This window comes from Halichoerus grypus, chromosome 3, assembly GCF_964656455.1.
Source record: "Halichoerus grypus chromosome 3, mHalGry1.hap1.1, whole genome shotgun sequence".
Classification (NCBI taxonomy): Eukaryota; Metazoa; Chordata; class Mammalia; order Carnivora; family Phocidae; genus Halichoerus; species Halichoerus grypus.
The window spans coordinates 57873378-57899965 of NC_135714.1; the positions used below are offsets into that span (position 1 = coordinate 57873378).

Here is a 26588-nt window from a genome sequence, read left to right on the forward strand (position 1 = left end):
TTAAGCACCTTCTTATTAATAGATCATCCTAGCTACTTTTATTGTATTTACTTTTAAACTTACAGGCTGAATACTTCTGGAGTCAATAGGATTCTTTTGTGAGAACCACGCAAAATATTCTGACACAAAAACCATGAAAAAGTACAGTGCATAATTAAAATTAACCGTTTCTGGTAAAACAACTGAATCATTTAACAGTCATTTTTCATTGACAATATATTTATAATATTAAGTCTATATTTTAAAAGTTTACATATTAAATTCTGAAACACTTTAAACACATTTCTTTAAGTTAAATACATACTATATTCTATTACCACCTCTTAATTTATTTTTTAATTTAAAAACTATGTTATATTAAATAATAGTCATATCATGTGTTTAAAAACTTTGTTTTAAAAAAATGTTTTATACCGTACCTTTGTAACAAGCTAATGTAAGGGCACTCTCTTTAAATTCATTGGAATGCGTATTAATGCCAGCCCCATTTTCTAGCAGCAATCTGGCTACTTCCACATGTCCAGCACTTCCAGCTTCCATAAGAGGAGTATGACCATTTTCATTATGGTCCTCAATACTAGCACCGGATTCCAAGAGCACCTTTACAACATCTACATAGCCTCCAGCACAAGCATATGTAAGTGCTGTATTGCCTATTTTAATAAAGAAAAACAAAAAGATATATTTTTTATTACCATGTTCAATTAGCCAGCATATAGTACATCATTAGCTTTTGATGTAGTGTTCAACAATTCATAAGTTGTGTATTAACACCCAGTGCTCATTACCACACGTGCCCTTCTTAATACCCATCACCTGGTTAACCCATTCCCCCACCCGCTCTCCCTTCTGTAACCCTCAGTTTGGCTCCTGGAGTCCAGAGTCTCTCACAGTTTGTCTCCCTCTCTGATTTCTTCCCATTCAAGGAAAAACAAAAAGATATTAACATAAAATACCAAAATAAAAAGAGCCTCATTTAGCATCAAGAAGAAAACTGAAATGGGAGACTATAATTTTTTTTAAGATTTTATTTATTTGTCAGAGAGAAAGAGAGAGTACAAGCAGGGGGAGTGGCAGGCAGAGGGAGAGGGAGAAGCAGGCTCCCCACAGAACAGGGAGCCCAAGGAGCTCAATGCAATGCGGGACTCTTGATCCCAGGATGGTGGGATCATGACCTGAGCTGAAGGCAGACGGGGAGACTATAATCTTAGTAAATTTAGATAATATATATAATTCCATTCCCATTGCCTTTTAGCTTACTGAAATCAACTCCCAGTTCTCCCCATTTAGTATCAGGGTCAAATACATGTGGAAAATAGATACGCTTGCCATGACTGTAGAGTTAAAAAAGAACTGAGCAATTCTAAAACTTTAACTCTTCATATGAGAAAAAAGTTATGTTCATTCTAACTTTAATTAGAGAGAAGTTTCACAAGATTTTTTTGTGATTGTAATTATTCATCATATGTAGCAACATCTCATACTGTCCCTTTAATCATACATATTTGTTTTCACTAATCATACATATTGTTTTCACTGTGATCACCAGCTAACTGATCAAAGCTAAAGTATTTCAAAAACATTCTTTCTTGATGATAAAAATCTCCCATGTTACAAGGAAAAAAATGTTAACATTCTGGGTAAAATAAGGATTTCTAAAACCCCTTCAAACCAGAACCTGTAAGATCCTAAAAATTATTTAAAATATTTAACAAATTTGGGGCATCTGGGTGGCTCAGTTGGTTAAGCGTCTGCCTTCAGCTCAGGTTGTGATCCTGGGGAGTCCCGGGATCCAGCCCCACATTGGGCCCTGCTCAGCGGGGAGTTTGCTTTTCCCTCTGCCCCTTCCCCTGCTCCTTCTCTCTCTCTCAAATAAATAAAATCCTTAAAAATAAGTAAAATACTTAACAAATTTAAAAATCTTAAATGAAGAAGATACACAAAATATATTTTCATGTAATTTTAGAACTTTCATATAAATCCATCTATGCCAAGCTTGAAAAAAATAAAAGTTTAAACTAAAGTCATGTCCCTTGTGGGACACAATGTTTTCATAATACTTTCTTTTTCTGTAGGCCACAATTTAGTATCAGTAGACAATGACAGACCTGCCTTTTGTTCCACAGCCTTCTTGTTCTCCCTATCTTCCCTTCCCTTCTGCCCTGAGACACAGGAAATCTGGGTTGGAGAACTGTAGCCCATTTCCAAGAATGTAGTCCTTCTAACTGGGCCAGTATTTAATTTAATCTAAAAGAACTTTAAAAGGCCAAGTAATCGTCCTCATACACCAAAGAAGAAAAATTTTATTCAAAATATATTCTTTACTTTAAACCTAATGCATAGCCTTATACAAACATGTAGCACTTTATAATTAGAGAACTGCAAGAGCTTTACTAGTGATGATTTTCATGTGAAATAATTACTAGCAAAGGGTGTTCATATTTAACAAAACTGAAAAAGAATAACCTGTTGAAGACTGTGCATTGACGTCGGCTTTATGAGCTAGCAGCAACTTCACAATTTTGACATGTCCTCCATTAGCAGCAGCCATTAAAGGTGTGATGTCACCTTTGATTCCCCTATCTTCCACATTTGCATGCATTGCCAACAAAACCTTATGAAAGAAAAAGTTTAAATGGTATTAGAAAATGATATATTCATCAAAACATGTGGAACATATTTACATTAACACCTACCTAGTCATTTAAAGTAAAAGAGCCAACAACCACAAAGTGTATCTAACAAAACTATGTGTTGAAATGAGCCTAACGGTGGAGTTTTATTATTTCCATAATAAGTAGGCCAGATTAAAAAACAAAAACAACCCATGTGATTATTTTTATAATACAAACCTGTGCAAGCTCATAGTATCCAGCAGAACAAGCTAAACAAAGGAGGCTCTCCCCTTCCTCAGTGTGCTCATTTACACTTCGCCCTTCAATGAGTAACTTTCGCACAGCATTTACATCTCCTTCTGAACAGGCTTCTGCCAAACTGCGGCTATTGGGGAAGAACATTATAATATCAGGATATAAAAATATGAAAAATTACACAGTGTACTGGCTTTTGAGGTAATTCTGAACAGTAGTGCTAAACAAGAATGATTATTTCAATATGATCCATAACAAAAAGAAAACTGAAAATGATTCAGTTCCTTGAATTGAATTCATTTTAAAATCTATATATAAAAGTCACTGAATGAGAATTATCAACGTTATAAGATGATTACAGCTATGCAACAGAAGGATAAAGTCCAGTTTACTATCCCTGGGGGAAAAAACCAAAATTCTAAAACATAAAATTTATGGAAAATCACATGAACACAATACAGGTAATAATTTTACTTCCCTTTGTTCAGTCGTGAGAAAATTTATATAAAAGTTAATAAAAATGTATTTAATAAAATGGGTAAAACTTGTACTAATTATAAAGGTCTACCTGAGTCCTTCAATCAACTAAAGGGAAATCAGACAGGAAAGTTGTGAGCATGTAATTTTGACTAAAATATGAATAACTGATAAGGAGATTTTTTTTTTTCAAGTATTTACTTGTGCATATTTTGGTGAAGCCTGAAAAATATCCAGGCAAGGCAAAGGCTAAATTCAAGCAAAAGGAAGGTGGAGAAAGTGAAGCAACAGAAATTAGACTGAGAGTAAAGTGTTTGCCCTATAAACATCCCCAAATAATTCCAACTATGGACATTTCTAAAGATTCTCTCTACTCTTGGATAAAATCCATCCTAAGAAAAACACTAAATCCAGTGCTATTAATACTCTCTTCATTTCAAATATAAGTCAATTCATGTATCATCCTCTTGAAGGTCCCGTCACTTCTGATACTAAAGGCATCCATGGGTAACCTCTTCTCTTTTTTTTTTTTTAAGATTTTATTTATTTACTTGACAGAGAGAAAGAGAGAGTGAGAGAGGAACACAAGCAGGGGGAGTGGGAGAGGGAGAGGCAGGCTTCCCGCGGAGCAGGGAGCCTGATGCGGGCTTGATCCCAGGACCCTGGGATGCTTAACGACTGAGCCACCCAGGCGCCCTGGGTAACCTCTTTTCTATACCTCTATTATTACTACCACCCAGATTCAAGAACATCATGTTTAGCCAAGATTATGGCAAAGTCTCCTGAACAGTCTTCCTGCTGTTACCTTTGTTTTCCTTCAGACTCTTTTCAACAAGGCAGCCAGAGAGATCTTACTTAAAGGAAAGCAGATCACGTCACTCCTCTGCCCAGAATCTTCCATTTGGCCTCTAATCTCACTCACACTAAAAGCCAAAGTACTTATGAGATCTTTCCAGTGGTAGGGTCCCACAGTCCTAATTTTTACCTCTCTGATTTCATCCCCTACTATTCTCACGCTTACTCTTGCCACATTCATTGGCTTTCCTGCTTTCCATAAAAACTGCTAATTAAGCTCCAACTCCAAGATATATGTATTCGCTGTCCCTCTGCCAAGACAGCTTCTCTGTCAGACACAGCTCACACCCTTACCAATTTCAGGTCTTTGCTAAAAAACCATCTTTTAAGTGAGGATTTCCCTGACTACTCTCTTAAAAATGCACTGTGATCTCCAACCCCAAATACTGCTCTAGCACTTCCCCATTCAATTTTTCCCCACAGTTCTTATCATTGTGTGCCATGTTATATATTATACTTACTGGTTAATTGTATTATCCCCTTACCAAAGTCAAAGTCTTGAATAGCACTTAGTATGCTTGTCTCATAATTTCCCATTTTTTAGGACACCGACAGTCCCTAGACCCAGTGTTCTCTATTACCTTTAAACAAATTTAAGACAAATCTTTCCCATAAGACATGTCCTTATAAAGAACATACCTTTTCTCTCTTTCAAGTAGGCTCTTACTCTTTTTCTCTTCCTGAGGCACACACATACCTTCCCACTACAATCCCATTTAGACTGGCATTCAATTTCCTTGTGTGTGCTAGCTTTAAAACAAGCTTATGGGAACTACTGTAGCAACAGTTGAAACTCCGAACTTATGAGCAAAGGGTACATTAGATCTAGCACATGGCACCACACTTAACTAATGTAAAATCTAACACATAACATCACTGTACTCCACTGTATTTCTCAAGTTTTGCTGACTAAATGACTGTCACAAACATGCTCTACTATTCTTTTAGTATATTCAATGCCAAAGAATCTGTAACATTTTATTTTTCTATTCTATTTCCTGCTTGAACTAGCTTTAATATACTCTTCAAGGTGTTTGTAACTTTCTTTCTTGCCAGTCTCAGCAGGCACCACATTTAAGAGAATATTAGTAATACCACAGGGTAGTAAAACTGATCATTAATTCAGAAATAGAACTTGAAGTTAACTGAAGGAGAGTCAATCCATGAGAATAGTAAATTAAGAAAAACACAAAAATCTAGACAAATGAAGATGAATACAGAGCCAAGAGGAAGAGCAAATTCATATTCTTGTTAATACTATACCTTTCTTTCATGCTCTTTAAAGATTTTATTTATTTATTTGAGAGAACATGAGAGTGAGACTGAGAGAACGAGTGGGGGGAGAGGCAAAGGGAGAAGCAGACTCCCCGCTGAGCAGGGAGCCCAACGCGGGACTCGATCCCAGGACCCCGGGATCATGACCTGAACCAAAGGCAGCTGCTTAACCAACTGAGCCACCCAGGCGCCCTCTTTCATGCTCTTTAAAGATGTCACATAAAAACACTATTATATAAAAGATAATCCTTAAATTCTATTTTTTTAATTCTCCAAACCCATATATAAAAGAATCCTCCCATATTCTCAAGTGTTTAAAGGCAACTGCTAAAATAAATAAAATGGCGTCATTTTAGTTAGAGGAAAACAAGCCTCTGAGGAAGCAAAAAAGGTAATTTATATTAATAATTCTCTTCCATTTGTTTTCTTGGAGCTTATATCCATTTTTCATATACTATCCATAATTGTTTTTTTTATATGAGATGGTGTGACTTTTATTGTGTAAGATCATCAGAAAAACCTAAAAAAGCAAAGTCACAAAATATAAACTGAGTCCTTACTAACTGTAAAGTACTATATAAAAAGAATCGTAGGGCATACAAAAAGTACCTGAGACTCACTTACATTCAAATTATGGGAACTAGATCTATGACATTTGTTGAACATGAATAGAACAAATAAATAAAAAACTTGCTCTTTAAAATGATTAGAATTATACATATTAACTAGAAAATGGCATGACTAATTAGAAAGCATTTATTTCTTTGTCACCAAAACATTAAAAGAAAACAAAATCTAAAGAGGCAAAAGGTTTTTATAACATATTGGCTAAGAAGTCAGACTTGCAGTCACTGGTGCCCCAGGTCTGCCACTTGTCAGCTATTTGATCTTGATTAAATTATTCACTTCTCTTGAGCTTTTCAGAATAAAAGGAAAGTAGAAACAAAATCCATTGCCTTAAGGCTTTTTGTGAGTAAAAACAAGATATTACAAATAAAGTGGTTAGCTCCATGCCAAGCACAAAATAAAGGCTGTGAACATTAGCTATTTTTAAGAAAATGTTTTTATACTGATCACAGAGAAAATGTACTTACTTGTCCGACTGCCCTGCATTCGCTGTGCTTTCAGCTCTCATACGGGTAAGTGCAGCAGCAGCTTCATCCAACGCACAACTAACAGATGATGTCAACCTCCGAAGCACTTCAGGATCTGCAAAGGCTTTACCATCAGCCGTAGATAATTTGCCTATTCCTATTACATGATTTTCACACCAATATGAATATACCCAAAAGGAGAAACAAAGCAAAAGTCAAGTTACTTAACTCTATGTATCTTAACGAATAACCTTTAAATGTTACACTTCACATATATACTGTCTGTCTGGAATCTTTTGGAAAATCACTGTTCTCCAATTCTCTAATAACCTTATTCCTCCCATGTGGTCTAGAAGTGCTTGACCCCATGACTCTCTGGTGCCAGAAATGAGTCTTTGGCCTATGCTGGGACAACTAGGAGTCCCCAGTCAGACTTTTCCCATAGGTTTGGAAGAACTTCTATGTTCAAAGGTTACTGAATTGCTAAGATGTGAGTCATGAGCTAATGGCCACTTTCATGATCACAAAGAGAGAAAGACTATCCAAAATAAGTCAATATAGAGGAGAGCAGAGCAGAGAAACAGAAAGAAGACAGTTCAGATAAAAGTCATTTTTGACTCATTGAAACCAATAGTGCCAGAAGCCAGAACAATGCCCATTATTTTTGGTAGATGCCCACTTTTGTTTAAGACTGTTTAGGTGGCCTACTACCACTTGTGACCAAAAATGGCCTAATAAGACATTACAGGCCATATAAAAGATAACATGAGTACCTATTTATTTCAAATTATGTCTATAACTTATTACATGTACTCAATATCATATCTAAAAAACATTCAGAACAGTAAAAGAATAAAAATTCAAAAGTAGAACTGGTTAATAACTATCTGCATGAAATATATCTTATTGCTTTTCTGGATTATCACTACAAAACAAACTTCTCTCTAACTTTTATTATTCTAACTCTGTGGTGCTGCCCATCAGTGGAGCTTTTCAAAAATAAAGATGCTAAACTCTCCTACATCTAAGGATGTAATTCAGTAAGTAGGAGGTGGGGCCTAGGCATCTAAATATTTTTAAAGCACTAAGAAGATTCTAATGCATAGCCAGGATTAAAAACCTCTGCTCCAACTTGAAGATAAACACCTAATGTTATAATGCATATTATAGATCCCTGCTACTCAGTAAGTGGTACACGGAGAACAAACACTGTTATCATTTGGGAGCTTGTTAGAACTGCAGAATCTTGGGGGCGCCTGGGTGGCTCAGTCGGTTAAGCATCCGACTCTTGGTTTTGGCTCAGGTCATGATCTCAGGGTCATAAGGTCGAGTCCTCAAGCCCATGTTGGGGCCCCCACGTCAGGGCTCCGTGTGGGATCTGCTCTTGGAGCGGAGTCTGCTTGAGATTCTTCCCCCACCCCACCTTGCTCCTCCCTCTGTTCCTGTGCACACATGCATTCTCTCTCTCTCTCTCAAATAAATAAAATCTTAAAAAAAAAAAAAAAAAAGAACTGCAGAATCTCAGGCCCCAAGATTTTCTGACCCCAAACCTGCATTTTTAAAAAAGATTCCCAAGCAATTCAGATGCACATTAAAGTTTAAGAAGTATTATCACAGGTTTTAAAACAAACTACTTACCTAAGACATCAATCAAAAAAACCCCACTCAAATGGTAATAATAAACATACCTGTGCAGATTTCTTTTTACAGTAGAAGGGCTTAATAACATCATATAACTTTGTGTTTAAAGTGTACAAAAGTTTGTACTTGTTTGGTTTTCTTACTGGAAAAATCCAAGATATCAAATACTGTATCTTTATGGAACCAAAAATAAATGACAGAAAGCTTTTATGGTTTTAGATATAACAAATGTTCAGAGCAGTCAAAGTTGGTATCTGTTACAATCAAGATGCGCAAAGAATAAAGACAGTCTCGGTCTGATAAAACTGATCCTACTATATAATTTGTGTCACTAATATTAAAAACCAACCACAGTCTGAATCTGCTATAGCAGTATTTATTCAGTAAGATACCTGTGGTTAGTTAAGTATCCTAACGCTATGGAAACCAAGATCACAGATGCATTTTCACATGAGAGAATGAGCTCCAATTTTTTAGCCAATTCAGATCAGCCATATAACAACTATTTGCCAATGACAGCAACAGAACTAGGTAAGAAGATATATCTGGATTAGTAAAAAGTAATCACTGCCTTAAAAAGAAAGAGCATCAAAAACAAAATATTCCATATTAAATTTTTATGAACTTCTCATGTCTTCATAAGTAAAGATAACTATTTTAGTAAAGATAATTAGGAATTAACCTAAGATATACATGGTAATCCTTCAAATGAATAAATAGTGATTGAAAATTAATTTATTCTAGCTACTCTGGATTATGATGATCCTTTTTTACTAGTCTTAACCAGTTACTACGTATTAATCAATGAAGATCGAAAACAGAAAAGATACGTGATGATCAGATTATTCTTTCCCAATTCTAATACTGAATCAACTGAACAACAGAACCACGTAACTTGTGACCAAAAATGTCTTAATAAGACATTATAGGCTTTATAAACGATAGAAGAGAAACAGTGCATTAAAGATTACCTAGATTTCGGATTTTAAGATTATTATTTTCTCCCTTTTTTTCCTCTTAGAACTTACTCAACTTAATTCCTATTTATGAAGACAAAGTTAAGAGGAGATGTAACTGACTTAGCAGAACAAACAGAAACACAGACATCAAAGAGAAACAAGGTGAGCAGCCCAACAGGGTTCAGAAATTATAGGTACCAGACACAGGGGTGAGGCTTGGGCCAGAAAACAGAGAGACTAGCTGAACACCTGTGAGAAGTAGTCAGATGCTTGAAGACTCTATTTCCAAACTGCACAGCCAGATGATTATTCTCTATAGAAACCAAACCAGAAAGGCCCAAGATTAGTAGTCATTAGATAAAGAGGAAAAAGAGATGATATACTAAAGGGAAATAAGGATTAAGTGAATATATGCATTATAAACAGTGAGATCCTCAACCCCCTCCCACTCTAAGCTCCCAAAATACAGGTAGCCAGGTTTATCATTTACCGGATAAAAACTGGTAGATGTGTCTCTCAAGAAACTGAAAAGCCCCAGAGAAAAGATTTAAAGATACTGACATTTGGAGAGTTCTCAAAGAAAGGGAAGGGTCTCTATCCAATCACTGTGTACTAGAATTCTAAAATATTACCAACTTTACCCAGCTCTGGTATACTCACTCTATGTAATCCTTGGGACTGGGAATTTGATAGCTTTTATCCCCATGATTAGGTTACATTATATGGTACAGTTGACCTGAAGACAGGAATATTATTTGGGTGGGCCTGACCTTATCACATGAGCCTATGAAAAACTAAGAGATTTCTTTGGCTAATTGGAGAAAAGGAAGTCAGAGATTTAAAGCATTAGAAGGATTCTACTGTGCTTACATGAAGATGAAGGGGGCCACATGCCAAAGAAGGTAGGCAACCTCAAGAAGGTAAGAGCAGCCCCCAGCTGACAGTCCATAGGAAATCAGGAACTCAGTCCTGTAACTATAAGGAACTAAATTCTGCTACCAACAACAATAAACCTGAAAGCAGATTTTCTCTGACAGCCTACAGATGAGAACTCAACTCAGCAGATACCTTGATTTCAGCCCAGGAGACCCTGGGCAAGAGAATCCAGCCACACTATGTGCCCAGATGTCTTATTTATAAAAACTAAGTGAGAGTAAATGGGTGTTGTGTCATGCCGCTATATTTATAATAAATTGTTATGCTGCAGTAGTAAAGTAATTATATAATGTATTAATTTATAATATATAATAAATACTTCATAGTGAAACCCACCAGTTGACAAAACATGCACATATACTTTCCGTTTTAGTTTTATGGCATTGCTACTGACTACAAAAAGGCTAGGATTCACCAGGTATTTGAAGAAAATCTGAAATGTAAAGGACAGCCAAAAATATTCAAAATGTGAGCAAAATTTTAAAATGCCCCAATTTCTAATGCTATGGAGAAGGATGAGAAAGGAAAAGTTGCAGAGATAAGAGACTACTATAAGTAAGTGTGGTGTTAACTTCCTGAACTGCAACAACAGGAATTAGGAGATAATGGAGCAATAATTTCAACAGTCTGAAAGAGATTTTTAAACCAGAATTCTATACCTTCAAACTATCAAGTATGAGGATAGCATCAAAGGCATTTTTCAGACAGTCTCAAAAACTTTTACTTCTCAAGCATCCTTTCTCAGGATACTTAAACCATGGTCAATCTCAACACCACAAAAAGAGAAACCACCAGAGTAGTTCTGTGATACACAGGAAATATATACACCATGAATGACTATTCTTGCTAAAAACAAAATGAATCTGAATCTGGTCAATATCTGGATCTGAATTTTGATTTACAGGAATACAACATACAGAGAGGCAACTAGCAAAATTGATAAAGTGGGACACATCAATCAATTTCTTCAATAAATGGTTCGGGGAAAAAAGGAAAAAGTTATGATTAAAAGACACTTAAACTAAATAATTAACATGAAAAATATCAAATTTTACATACAAAATATGTAAATATGAAATAGGTGAAGGAGATTAAAGAGTACACTTATGATGAGCACTGAGTATGTAGAGAATTGTTGAATCGCTATATTGTACACCTGAAACTAATATAAGACTGTATGTTAACTACTGAAATTAAAATCAAAAACTTGGTGGTGTCTGGGTGGCTCAGTCGGTTAAGCATTGGACTCTTGGTTTCAGTTCAGGTCATGATCTCATGGGTGGTGAGATGGAGCCCCAAGGCGGGATCCGGCTCAGTGGGAAGTCAGCTTGAATATTCTCTCCCTCTGCCCTTTCCCCCCACTCACACATACACGCTCTCTAAAATAAATAAATAAATCCTTAAAAAAAATAAAAATTTAATAAAAAAATGTAAAACTTGTTTGGATCCTAATTCAAATAAACTAACTATAAAAAGACCATTATGGGGTGCCACCAACTCTCAATTTTGCCATAGGTCATAAGCTCAGGGTTGTGAGATTGAGCCCCATACCGGGCTCTACACTGGGCGTGGAGCGTGCTTAAGATTCTCTCTCTCCCTCACCCTCTGCCCCACCTTTCTCTCTCTCCCCCTCCCTCTCTAAAAATAAATAAATAAATAAAAAAAAATAAAGCAACCTTTAAAAAAAGACCATTATGAAATAATTCGGGAAATATAAACACTGACAGGATATTTGACAATATCAAGGAATTACTATTATTTTCTTCTTTAGATATGCAATGGTATTATGGTTATGTTTATTTTTTTAAAAGTTCTTGGGGTGCCTGGGTGGTGCAGCCGGTTAAGCAACCGACTCCTGGTTTCCACTCAGTTCTCGATCTCAAGGTGGTGAGATCAAGCCCCCTGTAGGACTTAAGTTTCTCTCTCCCTCTCTCCCTCTGCCCCTCCCCACCGTGTGCTAGCTCTTGCTTGCTCTCTCTTAATCTAAAAATAAATAAATAAATCTAAAAATAGTTCTTAATTTAGAGTATATACTGAGGTATTTATTTATTTATTTATTTATTTAAGATTTTATTTATTTATTTTAGAGATAGAGCATGTAAGAGTGGGGGGAGAAGCAGAGGAAGAGGGACAAGCAGACTCTGCAATGAATGCAAAGTCCCACACAGGGCTTAATCCCAGGACCCTGGGATCATGACCTGAGCCAAAATCAAGAGTTGGACGCTCAACCAACTGAACCACCCAGGCGCCCCTATACTGAAGTATTTATATATGAAATTATATAATGTTTAGTTTGCTTTAAATTAACTTGCTGGGGTGGGGCATCAGCAGGTGGTAATAAGTAAAGATGAAACAAGATTGTCCATACACTGATGGCTGTTAAAGCTGGACGATGGGTATTCCCTCAGGGCTTATACATTAACATTTTTCATTTAAAAAAGAAGGAAATAAGGGAGAAAGGGAGAGAAGTGAGAAAGAAGATGAGGAAGGGAGGGAGGGAGGAGGGAGGCTACTGTAGAGAAAACAGAAAAAAAAAACCAAACATAGAAATGAGAAAATGAGACAACTATTAGCATCCTATGAAAAGGAACTCTACCTCCAAAAGTAACTCCTCTCAGCCGAAGTCTACTTTCCTGTAGCACTTTTCAACCTGGTTCTGCCTCTTGGGGTGCACAAAAACAAATATCCCTCTTATATGCAACCTGAGTTTTCTCATTTTCAGGAGAAACATTCTCTTTTCCTCTTATGACACATTTTCAAATAATTTTACAATCTTCATTTCTCTCACATAAACTTCTATAGCAACACCAAATTCTGGCAAATGCTAAATTCTGTATCTACTATTCTTTTTTCTTTTTTTAAGATTTTATTTATTTGAGAGAGAGAGAGTCAGAGATAGCGAGAGAGAACACAAGCTGGGAGGAGAGGGAGAAGCAGGCTCTCCACTGAGCAGGGAACCCGACATGGGGCTCGATCCCAGGACCCCCAGATCATGACCTGAGCCAAAGGCCAACTGATTGAACCACCCAGGTGCCCCTGTATCTACTCTTTTGAATAAATAGTTTTTTATACTCAAGGACAGGACCTTGCATGTGCCCTACTATGTTTTCATTTGTACTTGGTCTAGATCCCTTTAATAATCCATTCTAGAATTTTACTCAGGACAGAAATCAAATTTAACCATGAGTCCTTCAAATACTTAGATGCTGTGTTACAAGGATTTATTGAAAGGATTACCAAAGAGTAGTAGGTTGGTTTTATGCTATAATAAAGCAGCAGTTTACACGCATTGTATGTACACTATATAGCAAATCAGGGTGCTAAAAAAAAATGATCAATTAATGTTCACAATATATTTATGTCCACTTTAGAAAAGTTAAGAAAATATATGGCTATATAAAATGATCACAGAGATTGAGAGTTACTATTCCCTTATACTTTAGGCCTATCATATATATATATATTATATATATATATATAATCTCTAATTAAAAATATATATAATCTCTAATTAAAACACTTCTTATAGGGACAATATAATAATGATCCACTTTACAAAAATACAATGATTCACTTTACAAGGTTTCAAGAGATAGTCTATGACAAAAAAGAAGGGAAATTATATACAGTCATTCTCATGATTCATGGTAGTTATATTCTATAAAGTCACTGGGAACACTGAATTAATGAATAACTGAACCATTGCTCCTAGGAAAAATACAGGTCTAGGTTCCTGTGAGCCTCTGGTCACACAGCATTTGCATTAACCAAATACTGTCTTATGTATGTTTTTGTTTAAAGATGACCTTATTTAATGTATAGTTGATTTATTAACATTGAACTCATGGTTAATAGCACTATAACCCATGCTGAAGAAGCTTATCTAACAACACATGTATTTTCTCCATTAGGCACATCACTACCTTCTCACATTTAGGAACACTAGATAGCACTTTCGCATTATACTTGGGGACCATTATAAACAATGTAATCGCCAACAAAAGGCACAACAATGTGAAAAAAATGGCTCTAAGTAGGTGAAAAGGACACTTGTTTACAGTATGAGAACTGAGAGCTTCACCTCATTTCATCTCATCAGGGAACGTGTGTCGGACAATTTTTCACTATTATGTGCATTTCTATGAAAGACTGAAAAAGTGCTGAAAGCACCAATTTTAGGGTATGAATACATGTTATCAAGGAGGCAAATTCACGAATATGGAATGTGGGACTAAAGAAAATTGACTATAGGAGAAATCTCTCTTCAAGGTTGCAGCAACATGTGGATTTTACTTGGGTAATGAAAATACTCTTTAATGAAATTTCCATGTAATTCTCTAGAAAGCTATCCATTAATCCTTATGAATAGTATTAGACTAAATGTCCAAGACCTTACATTTATTTTGTTTTTTTTTTTAAGATTTTATTTATTTATTTGACAGAGAGAGACACAGCGAGAGAGGGAACACAAGCAGGGGGAGTGGGAGAGGGAGAAGCAGGCTTCCTGCTGAGCAGGGAGCACGATGCGGGGCTCTATCCCAGGACCCTGGGATCATGACCTGAGCCGAAGGCAGATGCTTAACGACTGAGCCACCCAGGCGCCCCAAGACCTTACATTTATAATCATAGTAGTTTTTTTTTATTTTAGTAAACTCTACACCCAACGCAGGGCTGGAACTTATGACCCCGAGATCAAAAGTCGCATGCTCTAACAACTGCGACAGCCAAGTGCCCCTAATCATAGTAGTTTTTATTACATTTATATGTAACTTTGAAAATTAGATAGTCTAATTACGTATGTAAGGTCTGCAGACTTACCTGCAGCTTCTAGTAAAGCTTCCAGTCTAGCTTGTGTTTCTGGATCTACTGTCCTGAGGTCTGCACCATCAGCAGTACCTGATAAGAGCAACTTGGAAGCCGTTTCCAGCATTGGATTTTCCAAATCATCCTGATCCAAAATGAAAGATTCCACCTAGAAAACAAATACAAAAAAAAAGGAAGGAAGGGAGGAATAAAAGGAGAAAGGCAAAGTGATAAGAGAAATAGAAGAAAAAGGAGAAGAGAGAAAAAGTATTTTAATGTAAATATCATGATAAATACAATGCAATTCTAAATAAATTCAATGCGATACATAAGCCCACTGTTTAAAGGAAAAAATTATATTTATAGAAGAATTTAAGAATGTGCTACTCATATGCAGCATAGTCTCATTTTTTTTTTTTTTTACTGAAATTATGTATTCTTTTCTATTTTAATTTGGTGGGATAAGGGTGAGATAGGGGGAGCTAAGAGGTTAATGATTAGACTGAAACATTTGACTTTTGTAGAGGACCTAAATCGGCTGTTCTTTTTTTTTTTATTTTATTATGTTATGTTAGTCAACATACATTATATCATTAGTTTTTGATGTAGTGTTCCACGATTCATTGTTTGCGTATAACACCCAGTGTTCCATTCAATACATGCCCTCCTTAATACCCATCACAGGGCTAACCCATCCCCCCACCCCCTCCCCTCTAAAACCCTCAGTTTGTTTCTCAGAGTCCAGTCTCTCATGGTTCATCTTCCCTTCCATAAATCAGCTGTTCTTAAATGTTCTGCTCTCAGGACTTAAATGTTTTGCTCAGGACCCTTTTATGCACTTATAAAGTACTGCCCACCCAAGACCTTCAGATAAGGGTTAAATTTATTAATATTCACCATATTAAGACAAACTACAATATCAAAAAATCACACTTGTTAATATCACCACCAGTGATATTTTCATCCGAAAGTTTTAAGTACTGTAAAGCCCAGGTGAATAAAATTTAAAATTCTAATTTGTGCTTGAAAGCTTAATTTTCTCATTGGCAACAAATATTGCCAATCGTTTTCCTTAAAGTGGCAAGCTCATTCCCATCATTTCTGATGAGAACATTTGCCAAATATCCAAGTTTGATAAGTGTAGTGGGTCTGTCAATTATATTTTCTAGTAACAATGGTATTTCATGGGAAAAAAATGGCTAATTTACCTTGCATCTCAAAAAAAAAACCACAAAAAGAACCTCAGAAGTGCTTTATGTGTACTTCCCATTTTGTCACACACCGTAATATTAAAAGGACATGTATTCAAAAGTGCAGATTCATAAAATTAGTATTTATTGCTTTATCGAGATTATTCCTAAGGTAAAATTGGCTTTTTATTTTCTTTTTTTAACTGTGAGAATTGAAGAATATAATCACACTAATACAATTTGGTGCCATGGCCTCAAATGAGGGGCTAGCAGTTTAATCTACCATTGCTTTTGCATCATCAGTGCAAATGTCAACACAGTAAAAGAGGCAAATAACATCTCAGTACTGTGGTGAAAGAGTTTTGACCTCTTGGATATGCTGAAATGGTCTCTGGGACCCTGAGGGACCTGTGGATCATTCATTGAGAACCAATGTTCCATTCAATCCAGATTCAATTAAAAAATATTTAAAGAATTAGAACATAGCAAACACCGAAGACATGGGGAAAAGTTTTGTTGTGATATCCCTTATTATAGTGCTATACAAATAAGTACTAAGCTATATTCTTTCCTGTTTGCTGAGAAAAAGTTGATAATCATTACATAAACTGCCACTATTTTACATGATATTTACTTCACAAATCTAAGGTACTTCTAACACTAATAACTAAAATAGATATAAAAGTAATTATTAACCTAGAACACAATTATGCTCATACTTAGTATCTAAATGTAAGAAATATGAAAAAAACCTTAAGGAATAAAATTTTAACTATTATAACATGAGAAACTCTGAGTCATTTCATCTTTAAAAGTCACCTATCTAGTAACCAGGAACAAACATTATATTTAACCAACACATATTTCATACTGAATGTTAAATCTGGGAGGAAATAGTATGTTTCTCTCCAAATTTCCATTAGACTAACACAGTTTAACATGATTTCAGATTTCTAATATTTCAAATACAATAGACACTGGATACTCTGTAAATAATCTCTGTAAATATTTGAAAATTTTCACAAAATTTTGCAGTATATTAACTTTAACCCATCAAATAACAACTCCCTGTTAAAATGACAGGGAGTTAGGAAAAAAAAAAAAGAAACAACAAGAATATACTCTTTTTAGTTTTAAGTTATCTTTTAAGGTAGTAGCATAAGTGTTATACTTTAAGAAGTAGATTTTGGGAATAAACACATCTTAAAAAGGGGGGAGGGGTGATGCACCTGGGTGGCTCAGTCAGTTGAGCCTCTGACTCTAGGTTTCTGCTCAGGTCATAATCTCAGGTTCTGAAGATTGAGCACCCCCCCCCCCCGCCCCCACCCCCGCGCCCGCCCAGGGCTCAGTGAACTCAGCAGGGAGTCTGCTTTTCTCTCCTTCTCCCTCTATCCCTCCCCTTGCTTGCATGTTCTCTCTTTCACTCTGAAAGAAATAAATAAATCTTTAAAAAAAATAAGTAAACTTTTGGGACATGAGTTGGCCATAGCAAGGTGTGATTCAAAATTATAGTGTAGGGCGCCTGGGTGGCTCAGATGGTTAAGCGACTGCCTTCGGCTCAGGTCATGACCCTGGAGTCCCGGGATCGAGTCCCACATCGGGCTCCCTGCTCAGCAGGGAGTCTGCTTCTCCCTCTGACCCTCCTCCCTCTCATGCTCTCTGTCTCTCATTCTCTCTCTCTCAAATAAATAAAATCTTAAAAAAAAAAAAATTTATAAAAAAAATTATAGTGTAACAAAAACTATGTCTTATCTTCAACAAAGGTCCAGAAGATGAGTCTTTAAAGAAAAAGTTGCTTCCCAGTGAAATTTTCTCTGTGAAAGTATCTACAATTTTCCAATACAATGGGAGAAGATGAAAGAAAACAAAGGAAATAAACATGGAAAAATGAACATAGGTAAAATAAACAAATGAAAAATTAAATAATATTTCAGACTAGAGTTTTAGAAAAAGTATTTCAAAGATCAGGGCATGGTTAAGTGCCAAGTCAAAAGTATAGATCAGAGGTATTTATTTAAATCAAAGGAGACACTGCATACAGAAAGATAAATATGAAAAGATTTTGACCAAATTAACTAATTTATATAAGACAATAGAAGAAGGAATGTGGCACTGGTAGACAAGCTATAAAATTTCTCTATGATAGAACAGAGTATTTACTATAGGAAAGGTCAGAAAGTTAGAAGTTAGGTCATAAGAGATATTAAATTTCAATTAAAAGTGATTCTCTGACATAAAGTCCCCTATGCCACACTGTGTCCTGAGCTTGATGAAAATTTATTATGAAAAATGCATCTCAATCTCTTCATGAGGGATATTAATTACAGAAATATGTTTTCTTACTGATTTTAAACTTCTCCACAAAAGTTATATTGATTTTTAAGTCCACTATTCTTACTTTGTGAAAAACTTAAGTTAAAAACAGTAAATTCAAATGACTATGAAATTTTATATATAGATTTAAATGTATTCGGGTGAAAGAAAAGAACAGGAATGGATTTCTATCTCCCCCACCCCCACTTTAATACTAATGAAGAAATTAATTTCAAAGATGCTGTTAGGATCTAAAGACCTAGGTACCATTACTGGTTCAGATGCCACCTATGTGACCTAAGCAAGTCTCTCAGCCATCTCTAGATCCCTATTCTACATAATTTTTTCATAAATTCATTGCATATGAGTTATTATAATATTTATTGCCTTTCTAAACTCCATGGAAACAGGGATTTGAGTAAATAAAAGATGGTTTAGGGATTCTTCCCTTTCAGATTCTAAAAGGCTATAAGGCTATATAGTGTATTTGGGGAAGGGAGAGGTAGTTACAAAAAATAAATTTAAAGGTATATCTTACAGATTATTGAAAAATGGTACATTAAGTAACAGGTAGGGCAAAATGTCCATCATTGGCAAACAGTCTTTGTGCAAGAGATACTACAGTTTACTAGACGAGGAGATAGAGAGACATGTAAAATCAACTCCACTATCTAGGAACTTACTTCTTTAATGAGAGAGCCAAAGTATGTGCATAAATGAACACTATTACAGGGTAAAAAGTATAGAAGGTAATGGGAGTGGGGGAAAGCTGTAGGAATTTAAAAGAGGAAGTAGAAGAGAACTTCCTCCTTTAACAGTAATTCCTCTTTCCCCAACTGGAAAGATTCTTGCATTACATTACAGAACTGAAGAGAGACTGACATAAGGACATGCAGTCATAAAAATACAAAAATAATCCTTTATTCATAGGTCAACTAAGTTATGAGCAAATCCTGCTCTACCATGTACTGAATTAAGATAATTCAGATTAAATACTATGTTTTCCCATTGAAACCGGACTCATTTTTATTATACTTCTACTGAAAAAAAGATTCATTTTGAACCACAGCCAAATTCTGGAACATTAAAAATTCTCTGAATAAGAAATTCACATAAATATTTTGAAACGTTTTCTTTAAATGAAATGTAAAAATAATTTCCATGAAGAGGGGAAAGACAGAAGGAAAGGTATGTCCTTATTAAATTTATTCCCTAAGGGAAATAACACATCAAAGTTACCAATAATTGAAAGCATGACAAGTTATATTTAAGCTATTTTGGATGTATTGTTTTCACTAGATGGATATTTTATGAAATGGTGCTTGGACATCAAATTCTTGTCTAATATAAAGAACCATCATAATGCAAGGACCTTAGAAATCACCAGGTTCAATTCATTATTATAGATGAGAAAATAGAAGCATAGTACCATTATTTAAATAGCAAGTTTCTAAATATCTAGTACCAAGAGACCAGTTATCCAATTAACTAGTTCAATATTTTTTCCACTAGAAAATTCCATGCTGGAGTAAAAAGAGGTTTTTTTCACTCTGCTCTAGAAAAGCTGACTTGAAATTCTGTATTTAGGGACAAAGCTGAACCTACTGTCTAATTACTCAAAGTAAGGTAACTAAACATTATATGCCTCTGATTTATGTAACATAAAATACACAGTACCACCTATGAAGTATTCTTGCCCCTCTGAAAATAAACAATAATCTAACAGAGCCCTTAGAAATAATTTCTAGTTTATAAAAATTAATAAGGCAAATATTAGGAACAAGTTAAATCAATTTCTCAATCTTGGCACTATTGACATTTTGGGGGGTATAATTTCTTTGTTGTTGGGGGCTGCTCTATACATTTCAGAATGTTTAGCAGCATCCCTGGCCTCTGCCCACTAGATGCCAGTAGCAACTCTACCACAGGTTGTGACACCAAAAAACCTCCAAACATTGCCAAATGCACCCTTAGAGGAAAAACAGAAACAAACAAAAAGACCCTGGAGTATGACAAGTTGAAAACCACAAAGTTAAATAGGAAAAAACAGACACAACTAAAATGTGGAACATGTTTTGTTTTTTTAAAAAAGACAGAAAGTAAAAGGGAAGAAAAGGTCTAAATTAAAGAGACACCAAAGACATAACTAGCAAAACAATACAGACCTTATATGAAATTTTCAAGACAAGTGAAGAAATCTGAATATGCACTGGGTATTAGACTGTATAAAGCAATGATTCTGGTTAGGTAAGAAAACGCTTTTATCTTTTAGAGATGCATACTGCCATATATAAAAATAGAGTCAGAAAATTGCCATAAAATATTTCTGGAAAACAAAGTTGTGTGGCACATTCTTGATAATGTTGAATCTGAGAATAAGATTTATAGTGGCTTTCTTTATCATACCTGTCTCTATGCTTTTGTGCAAGTTGAATCTTTTTGGTTTTGGAAGACTAAAGGTGATGTTTTACTGCAGAGGTTGCTTTTGTTTTAAAAAATTATTTTTCCCTTCCTTCTCCTAATGTCCTCCATGCTATTCCTTATGTTCCACAAATAAGTGAAACCGTATGATAATTGACTTTCTCTGCTTGACTTATTTCACTCAGCGTAATCTCCTCCAGTCCCATCCATGTTGATGTGAAAGTTGGGTATTCATCCTTTCTGATGGCTGAGTAATATTCCATTGTATGAAGGGGGGGAAATCGGAGGGGGAGATGAATGATCAGACTATGGACTCCGAGAAACAAACTGAGGGTTTCAGAGGGGAGGGGGGTGGGGGGATGGGTTAGCCTTGTGATGGGTATTAAGGAGGGCACGTATTGCCTGGAGCACTGGGTGTTATATGCAAACAAAGAATCATGGAACACTACATCAAACACTAATGATGTACTGTATGGTGACTGACATAACATAACAAAAAAACAAACAAAAATTATTATTTAACAGTAATACTATTTAGATTAACAAAGTAATTAAAATTCTTTTTTACTTCCTCCCCAAAATAAACTTAACACAAACACTCAACAATGAAAACCAAGGTCTTTTAACAAAGGTCAGGACTGAAGGAATTTGTTTATGCCATTAATGGTACTCCCTGTCCTTCTATAGTAAAACACAAAGTCATATAAAAATTTGGAAATGTAGGGCCATCTGGACCAACTGTGAACATTATCATTACATTTCAAACTAACTTCCTGTCAAAACAAATAGAGTACACTGTTATATTAGAGAACAGCAGTCCATCTTGTAATAAACTGGCATTTATTTCAAAGGATAAAGATATATTCTGATTAACTAGACATCATATATACGAGTTCCATTCAATCTAACAAATATTCACCACCAATTACATACAATGTGCAAAAAGCAGTAGGGCAACCAAAGGAGAAAGGAAATACAAAAATGATTTTATTATAATCAATGCATTCTACAAATATACAAAATGGAATGGCAACTCTATGTGCAAAGAACTATACCAAAGAAGACTGAAAAACAGTACAAGGTAGACACTAATATAGTGATTGTACAGAGAAAGGAAAAAACAATTCTGAATGAGAATGGTAAAAAGAACAGTGCTTAAGGAAGATGGGGCCTTTCAATATTGTACGCAGTTCAGAATTTATATGGTAGGTTATTGAAGGATTTAAGTATTAAGATAAATAATCAATTTTTTAAAAAGATTTACTTATTTATTTATTTATTTGAGAGACAGGGAGGAGGGGTGGGGGTGGGGGTAGGGGCAGAGGGAGGGAGAGTCTCAAGCAGATTCCGTGCTGAGCGTGGAGCCTGCTCAACACGGGGCTTGATCTCATGACCCTGAGATCGTGATCTGAGCTGAAACAGAGTGGGACGCTTAACCGACAGCGCCACCCAAGCACCCCAAATAATCAATTTTTTTAAAAAGACAATTAGAGATCATGCGAAAGATGGTTTTATATAGATGTGACAGCAGAGACAAAGAAATCTATTTATAACTTACTTCAATATATCAAATGAGAGATTATGCAAGGTGGGGACAGGAAAAAGTCAGTCTCTAAGGATAAACATACTTTAAAAAATGAGAATGCTATCAACTCCAGAATCTGGACTTCTTGACCTTTAACACTGCCCATCCTCCCATCCCATCCCTATTCACCAATTACTGTTTTTGTTGTTCTGGAAATTACCCTGTCCATTTTCATTCAATTTAAAGCAGGTAATCTAAATTTCAAGTTGATAATCTATATTCCAAGAAAGATAATCTAGATCTTGATTATATTACAAACATTTTTTATAATAACAAAAAATTCTCATACTTGCTCCAGGAAAACACAGTATCTTCAATCCAAAACTCAAAATACTTAAAATCTGAAGAGCTCTTAAGCAAGTCAATGCAGAAAAATCCCTCCAAAACAATGTTTATGATGAACTTTTTACACTGTGTATGATTTTTACTTTTAGTAAATGTCAGTGTTTGATTTTTATGACCAATTTTGTCATTTCAATGATAGCGAGTGGGTTTTAAGAACACAGATAACAACTGATACCACTTCACCTACCAAAAATAAAGATTCATTAGAACGATTTGACTTGAAGTCATCATCATGGACTGAATTACCTAATAACTCAAGTGTTGTCACTTAATCAGTCATATGCAGAACAGGCTATGTAAACCTAATTCAAAGAAACAATAGTTTCTTCTCTTTTGTTCTTGACTCCAAAACCTAATAAAAATTTCTTTGATCTGTATTTTTTGAAGTCTTAAATAGGGTAAACTTTAGCTAAAATATTACAATTCTTTTTTTTTTTTTTTAAGACTTTATTTATTTATTTGACAGAGAGACAGCAGAAGAGCACAAGCAGGGGGAGCGGCAGGCAGAGGGAGAAGCAGGCTCCCCGCTGAGCAGGGAGCCCAATGCGGGGCTCGATCCCAGGACCCCGGGATCATGACCCAAGCCGAAGGCAGTAGCTTAACCAACTGAGCCACTCAGGTGCTCCAAATACTACAATTCTTAAATTAATATATTTAGATGTAGTTTTTCTGTACCATTAAGATAAAACCTTCAGTACAGTAACTGAACACTGATCTATGTATATGCTGAAATAAAATAGCATAAAATAAAAACCACTTAAAGTCCTTATTGTAAAAAGAGTATCAATTAATAGTATGATTCATTATGGTTTCAGTATCCTGAAATTCAAGTAAATAAAACTAAAGTGAACCTGACTAAAAATAAATTTAGCTTTCAAAAAATCTATTAAGAAGACATTGATTTATTCCTACAGTCTTTCATTCATACCCATCTACCGATCTAATAAATTTTAGTTAAGATCTAGGAATGTGCTAAAAACTGGTGATACAATAGTTAACATGGCACTGTTCTCACAGAGCTAATACAAAACATGACTTCTTTTCTTAAGCTTCAAAGTACTTATCTGCCTATAACAACTCAGTATGAAATTATAATTCAATATGAAATTTTTAACATTAATTGTAAACTTCATAAAGTGAACCAATTATGAGTGTTTAAAGTAAGTAAAATTGTATGGAATTCTCAAATCTAGTTTGTAAGTGGTTTTTCTGTAATAGAATTAAGGCTACAGATTTAAAAAAACTTACCCCAACTCTAGATATCCATAGTACGATGCAATCTAATTATAAATTTAACCTGTCTCTGGTATTTATCATTATTCATCAATTATCATAAAAACTGCCTCAGAATAAAATGATTCTTATGAGATGGCTTGAAAATGTTTGAGCAGATATACACACTCATTCTCAAATACAGACACACAGTCATAACCTGGTGGAATTTGAGCATTCCAAGGATATAAAGTGTAGAAAGTTTGTAAGGCAAGTGGTTAATTAGAGAATTAAAAATCAGGTTGGTATCAGATTCTCAAATACAACCCAAGATGCTAGAAGACAACTCTGCAACTAAAAGTTCTGAAGTACAATTATTTTGAAAGTAAAATTCTAAACTTTAGAATAAAGTAATTTTTTAGATATGTAAGCAAATTGACAATTTTAAAACCACAAATAATTCTGAACTTAGAGAATGTATGCCTTCAACAACAAAAATTAATCTAAGAAAAGGACAGCCTTGGGAATCAGAACACTAAGCATCTGGAAAAGAAACCAGTATAATACAAGCTATCTTTATCATGTCAGGTAGGTTAATAAATAATTCCTTAAAGTTAGAAAAGTAAAAACATATTATAACATAAACATATTACTAAAATATCAGTTAAGCCAAGACTGAATGATACAATGCCAAAAGCCTATGTTCAGCAAAGAGACCAACTAGTTAAAGATACGGTTTAATTCAATTCAATGCCTGCTGAAAAAGAAAAATGAAACACATAGTTTTCAAAATGGGTAGTAAACGAAATAAAGAAAACTCAATAAATTCAGCTAAAGACAAGGAGTAGCAGGCATGAATGGGGGGGTGGGGAGCGGGGGGCAGTGATAACAGGAAAAGACCTCTTCACGATAACCTTCAATGTGAGGAAAAAGACCAAAGACCAAGAAATCAAGTTAGTATAAAAGCAAGTGGGAAAACTTCTCTTATTTGAAAAAATGGCACACAGATTAAGATTAAAAAAAGAAGAAAAAACCCTCAAATATATGCTATCATAAGAGAGCTAAAATTTTTAGTTGTAAGGCTAAAAACAGAAGCATGAAAAAGCAAACCCAGTCAAGGATGCAATTAATATCAAAGAACTCAAGACAAAAAGCATTACACAGAAAAAGGATATTTTGTAATGATTAATAGATTTAATACACCAGAGTGTGTAATAGCCAAATTTTTATGTACTTAACAATATAACATTGAAATATATAAAGTAAATATACTCGAAATAAAAGCAACTGGAAAATTCACACAACTTCGCAGGAAACTCTTTACATACCTATGTCAGAAAATGAGGAGAGCAAGTAGATTATGCAAGGATATGGATGATTCAGAAATAGATTCTGTAATGAACTATACTTATGTATCATAGTGAAATGGAATTTAATGTATCATGAACAGAGAATACACAGTATTCTATAGCAAACAAAAGCCTAACCATACCTTAAACAAAGGAAAATCTCAAAAGATTAAAAAAAAAAAAAAATACAGGTTACATTCTTAGTCCATAAAGCTAAGAGAAACTAAAATTTAACAATAATACTCTACTTAGAAATTTAAAAAGAAAAGAAAAAACCCTACTAATTAACTCTCAGAATACAGAGAAAATAAAAATAAAAATTAGTAAGCATATTATTTCCTATGGGATTTGGCCATAGCTGTCCTTAAAGAAAAATTTAGAGCCTTAGATTTAAAACACATAAAATAAAAATCTTCAAAAATAAAATCCAAGTCAAAATTTATCAATATAATTTGTAATAATAACAGAAATGAAGAAATTGAAAAGAGATACAGAAGTAATTAATAAGACCAGTAACTGCTTCTTGGGTAGGTCTAGCATGAAAGAGACAAACAAGCCTCTGGCAAGTCTGATTACAGAAAATGAGAGAAAAAAAAAATGAGTTATTAAAATCAGAAAACTAAGCAAAACTATAAATCAAGAAATAGGAATAGTCTGAACAAAATGGATGGTTTTCAAGAAAAGGTAGAAACAATAGAAGAAATCTTAGGGTAGTCACAGATCTATCCTTTAGAAGGAACAGAACATTATATTATTTACAAAGCCCAGAAAACAGATGGGAAAACTCCCTAGTTCATAAGCATAAATAACCCTCATAGCAAACCTGAACAGGAATAACAAAATAAACAAAATAAAAACTTAATGAAACACATTGTTAGAAAATTAAATACAGAAGTTGTGTAAAGAATATCATACAACACATACAAGAAAGGGGATAAAGAGAGTACTAAGAAATACAGTTATTTGTACATACAGAAATAGTGATTTTCCCTTGCCTAGAATGCTTTTCCCAAAGCTTTCATTCTTCAGGTCTTAATTACCTTCTCAGATTGTACTACCAAAGAAAGTACTCTACTCATCTCTCTACCACACCACTAACTTTATTTCCTCCTTAGTACCACCACAGTGTAAAAATTATCTTGTTCTTGGGTATCTGTTTATTATCTCTCTTCTCCAATTAAAGACAGGAACTATTCAGATTTAGCACTATCACCAGTGTGTGGCAAAGTTCCTGGCACAATGCAATATCCAAATAAATACTTG

At 34.8% G+C, this 26588-nt stretch overlaps 1 protein-coding gene across 5 annotated transcripts in view; it reads right to left on the reverse strand.

Moving 5' to 3' along the window:
- ANKRD17 (ankyrin repeat domain 17) overlaps positions 1-26588 on the reverse strand; it is a 159568-nt gene that overhangs the window by 69559 nt on the left and 63421 nt on the right. For all 5 annotated transcript variants that reach the window (XM_036078045.2, XM_036078043.2, XM_036078040.2 and 2 more), the window contains exons 2-6: positions 14926-15079; positions 6572-6728; positions 2853-3000; positions 2467-2614; positions 420-653 (exon numbers count right to left, since the gene is read on the reverse strand). In XM_036078045.2, the coding sequence (XP_035933938.1) occupies positions 420-653; positions 2467-2614; positions 2853-3000; positions 6572-6728; positions 14926-15079 (841 nt within the window). The remainder of the gene's footprint in view (positions 1-419; positions 654-2466; positions 2615-2852; positions 3001-6571; positions 6729-14925; positions 15080-26588) is intronic.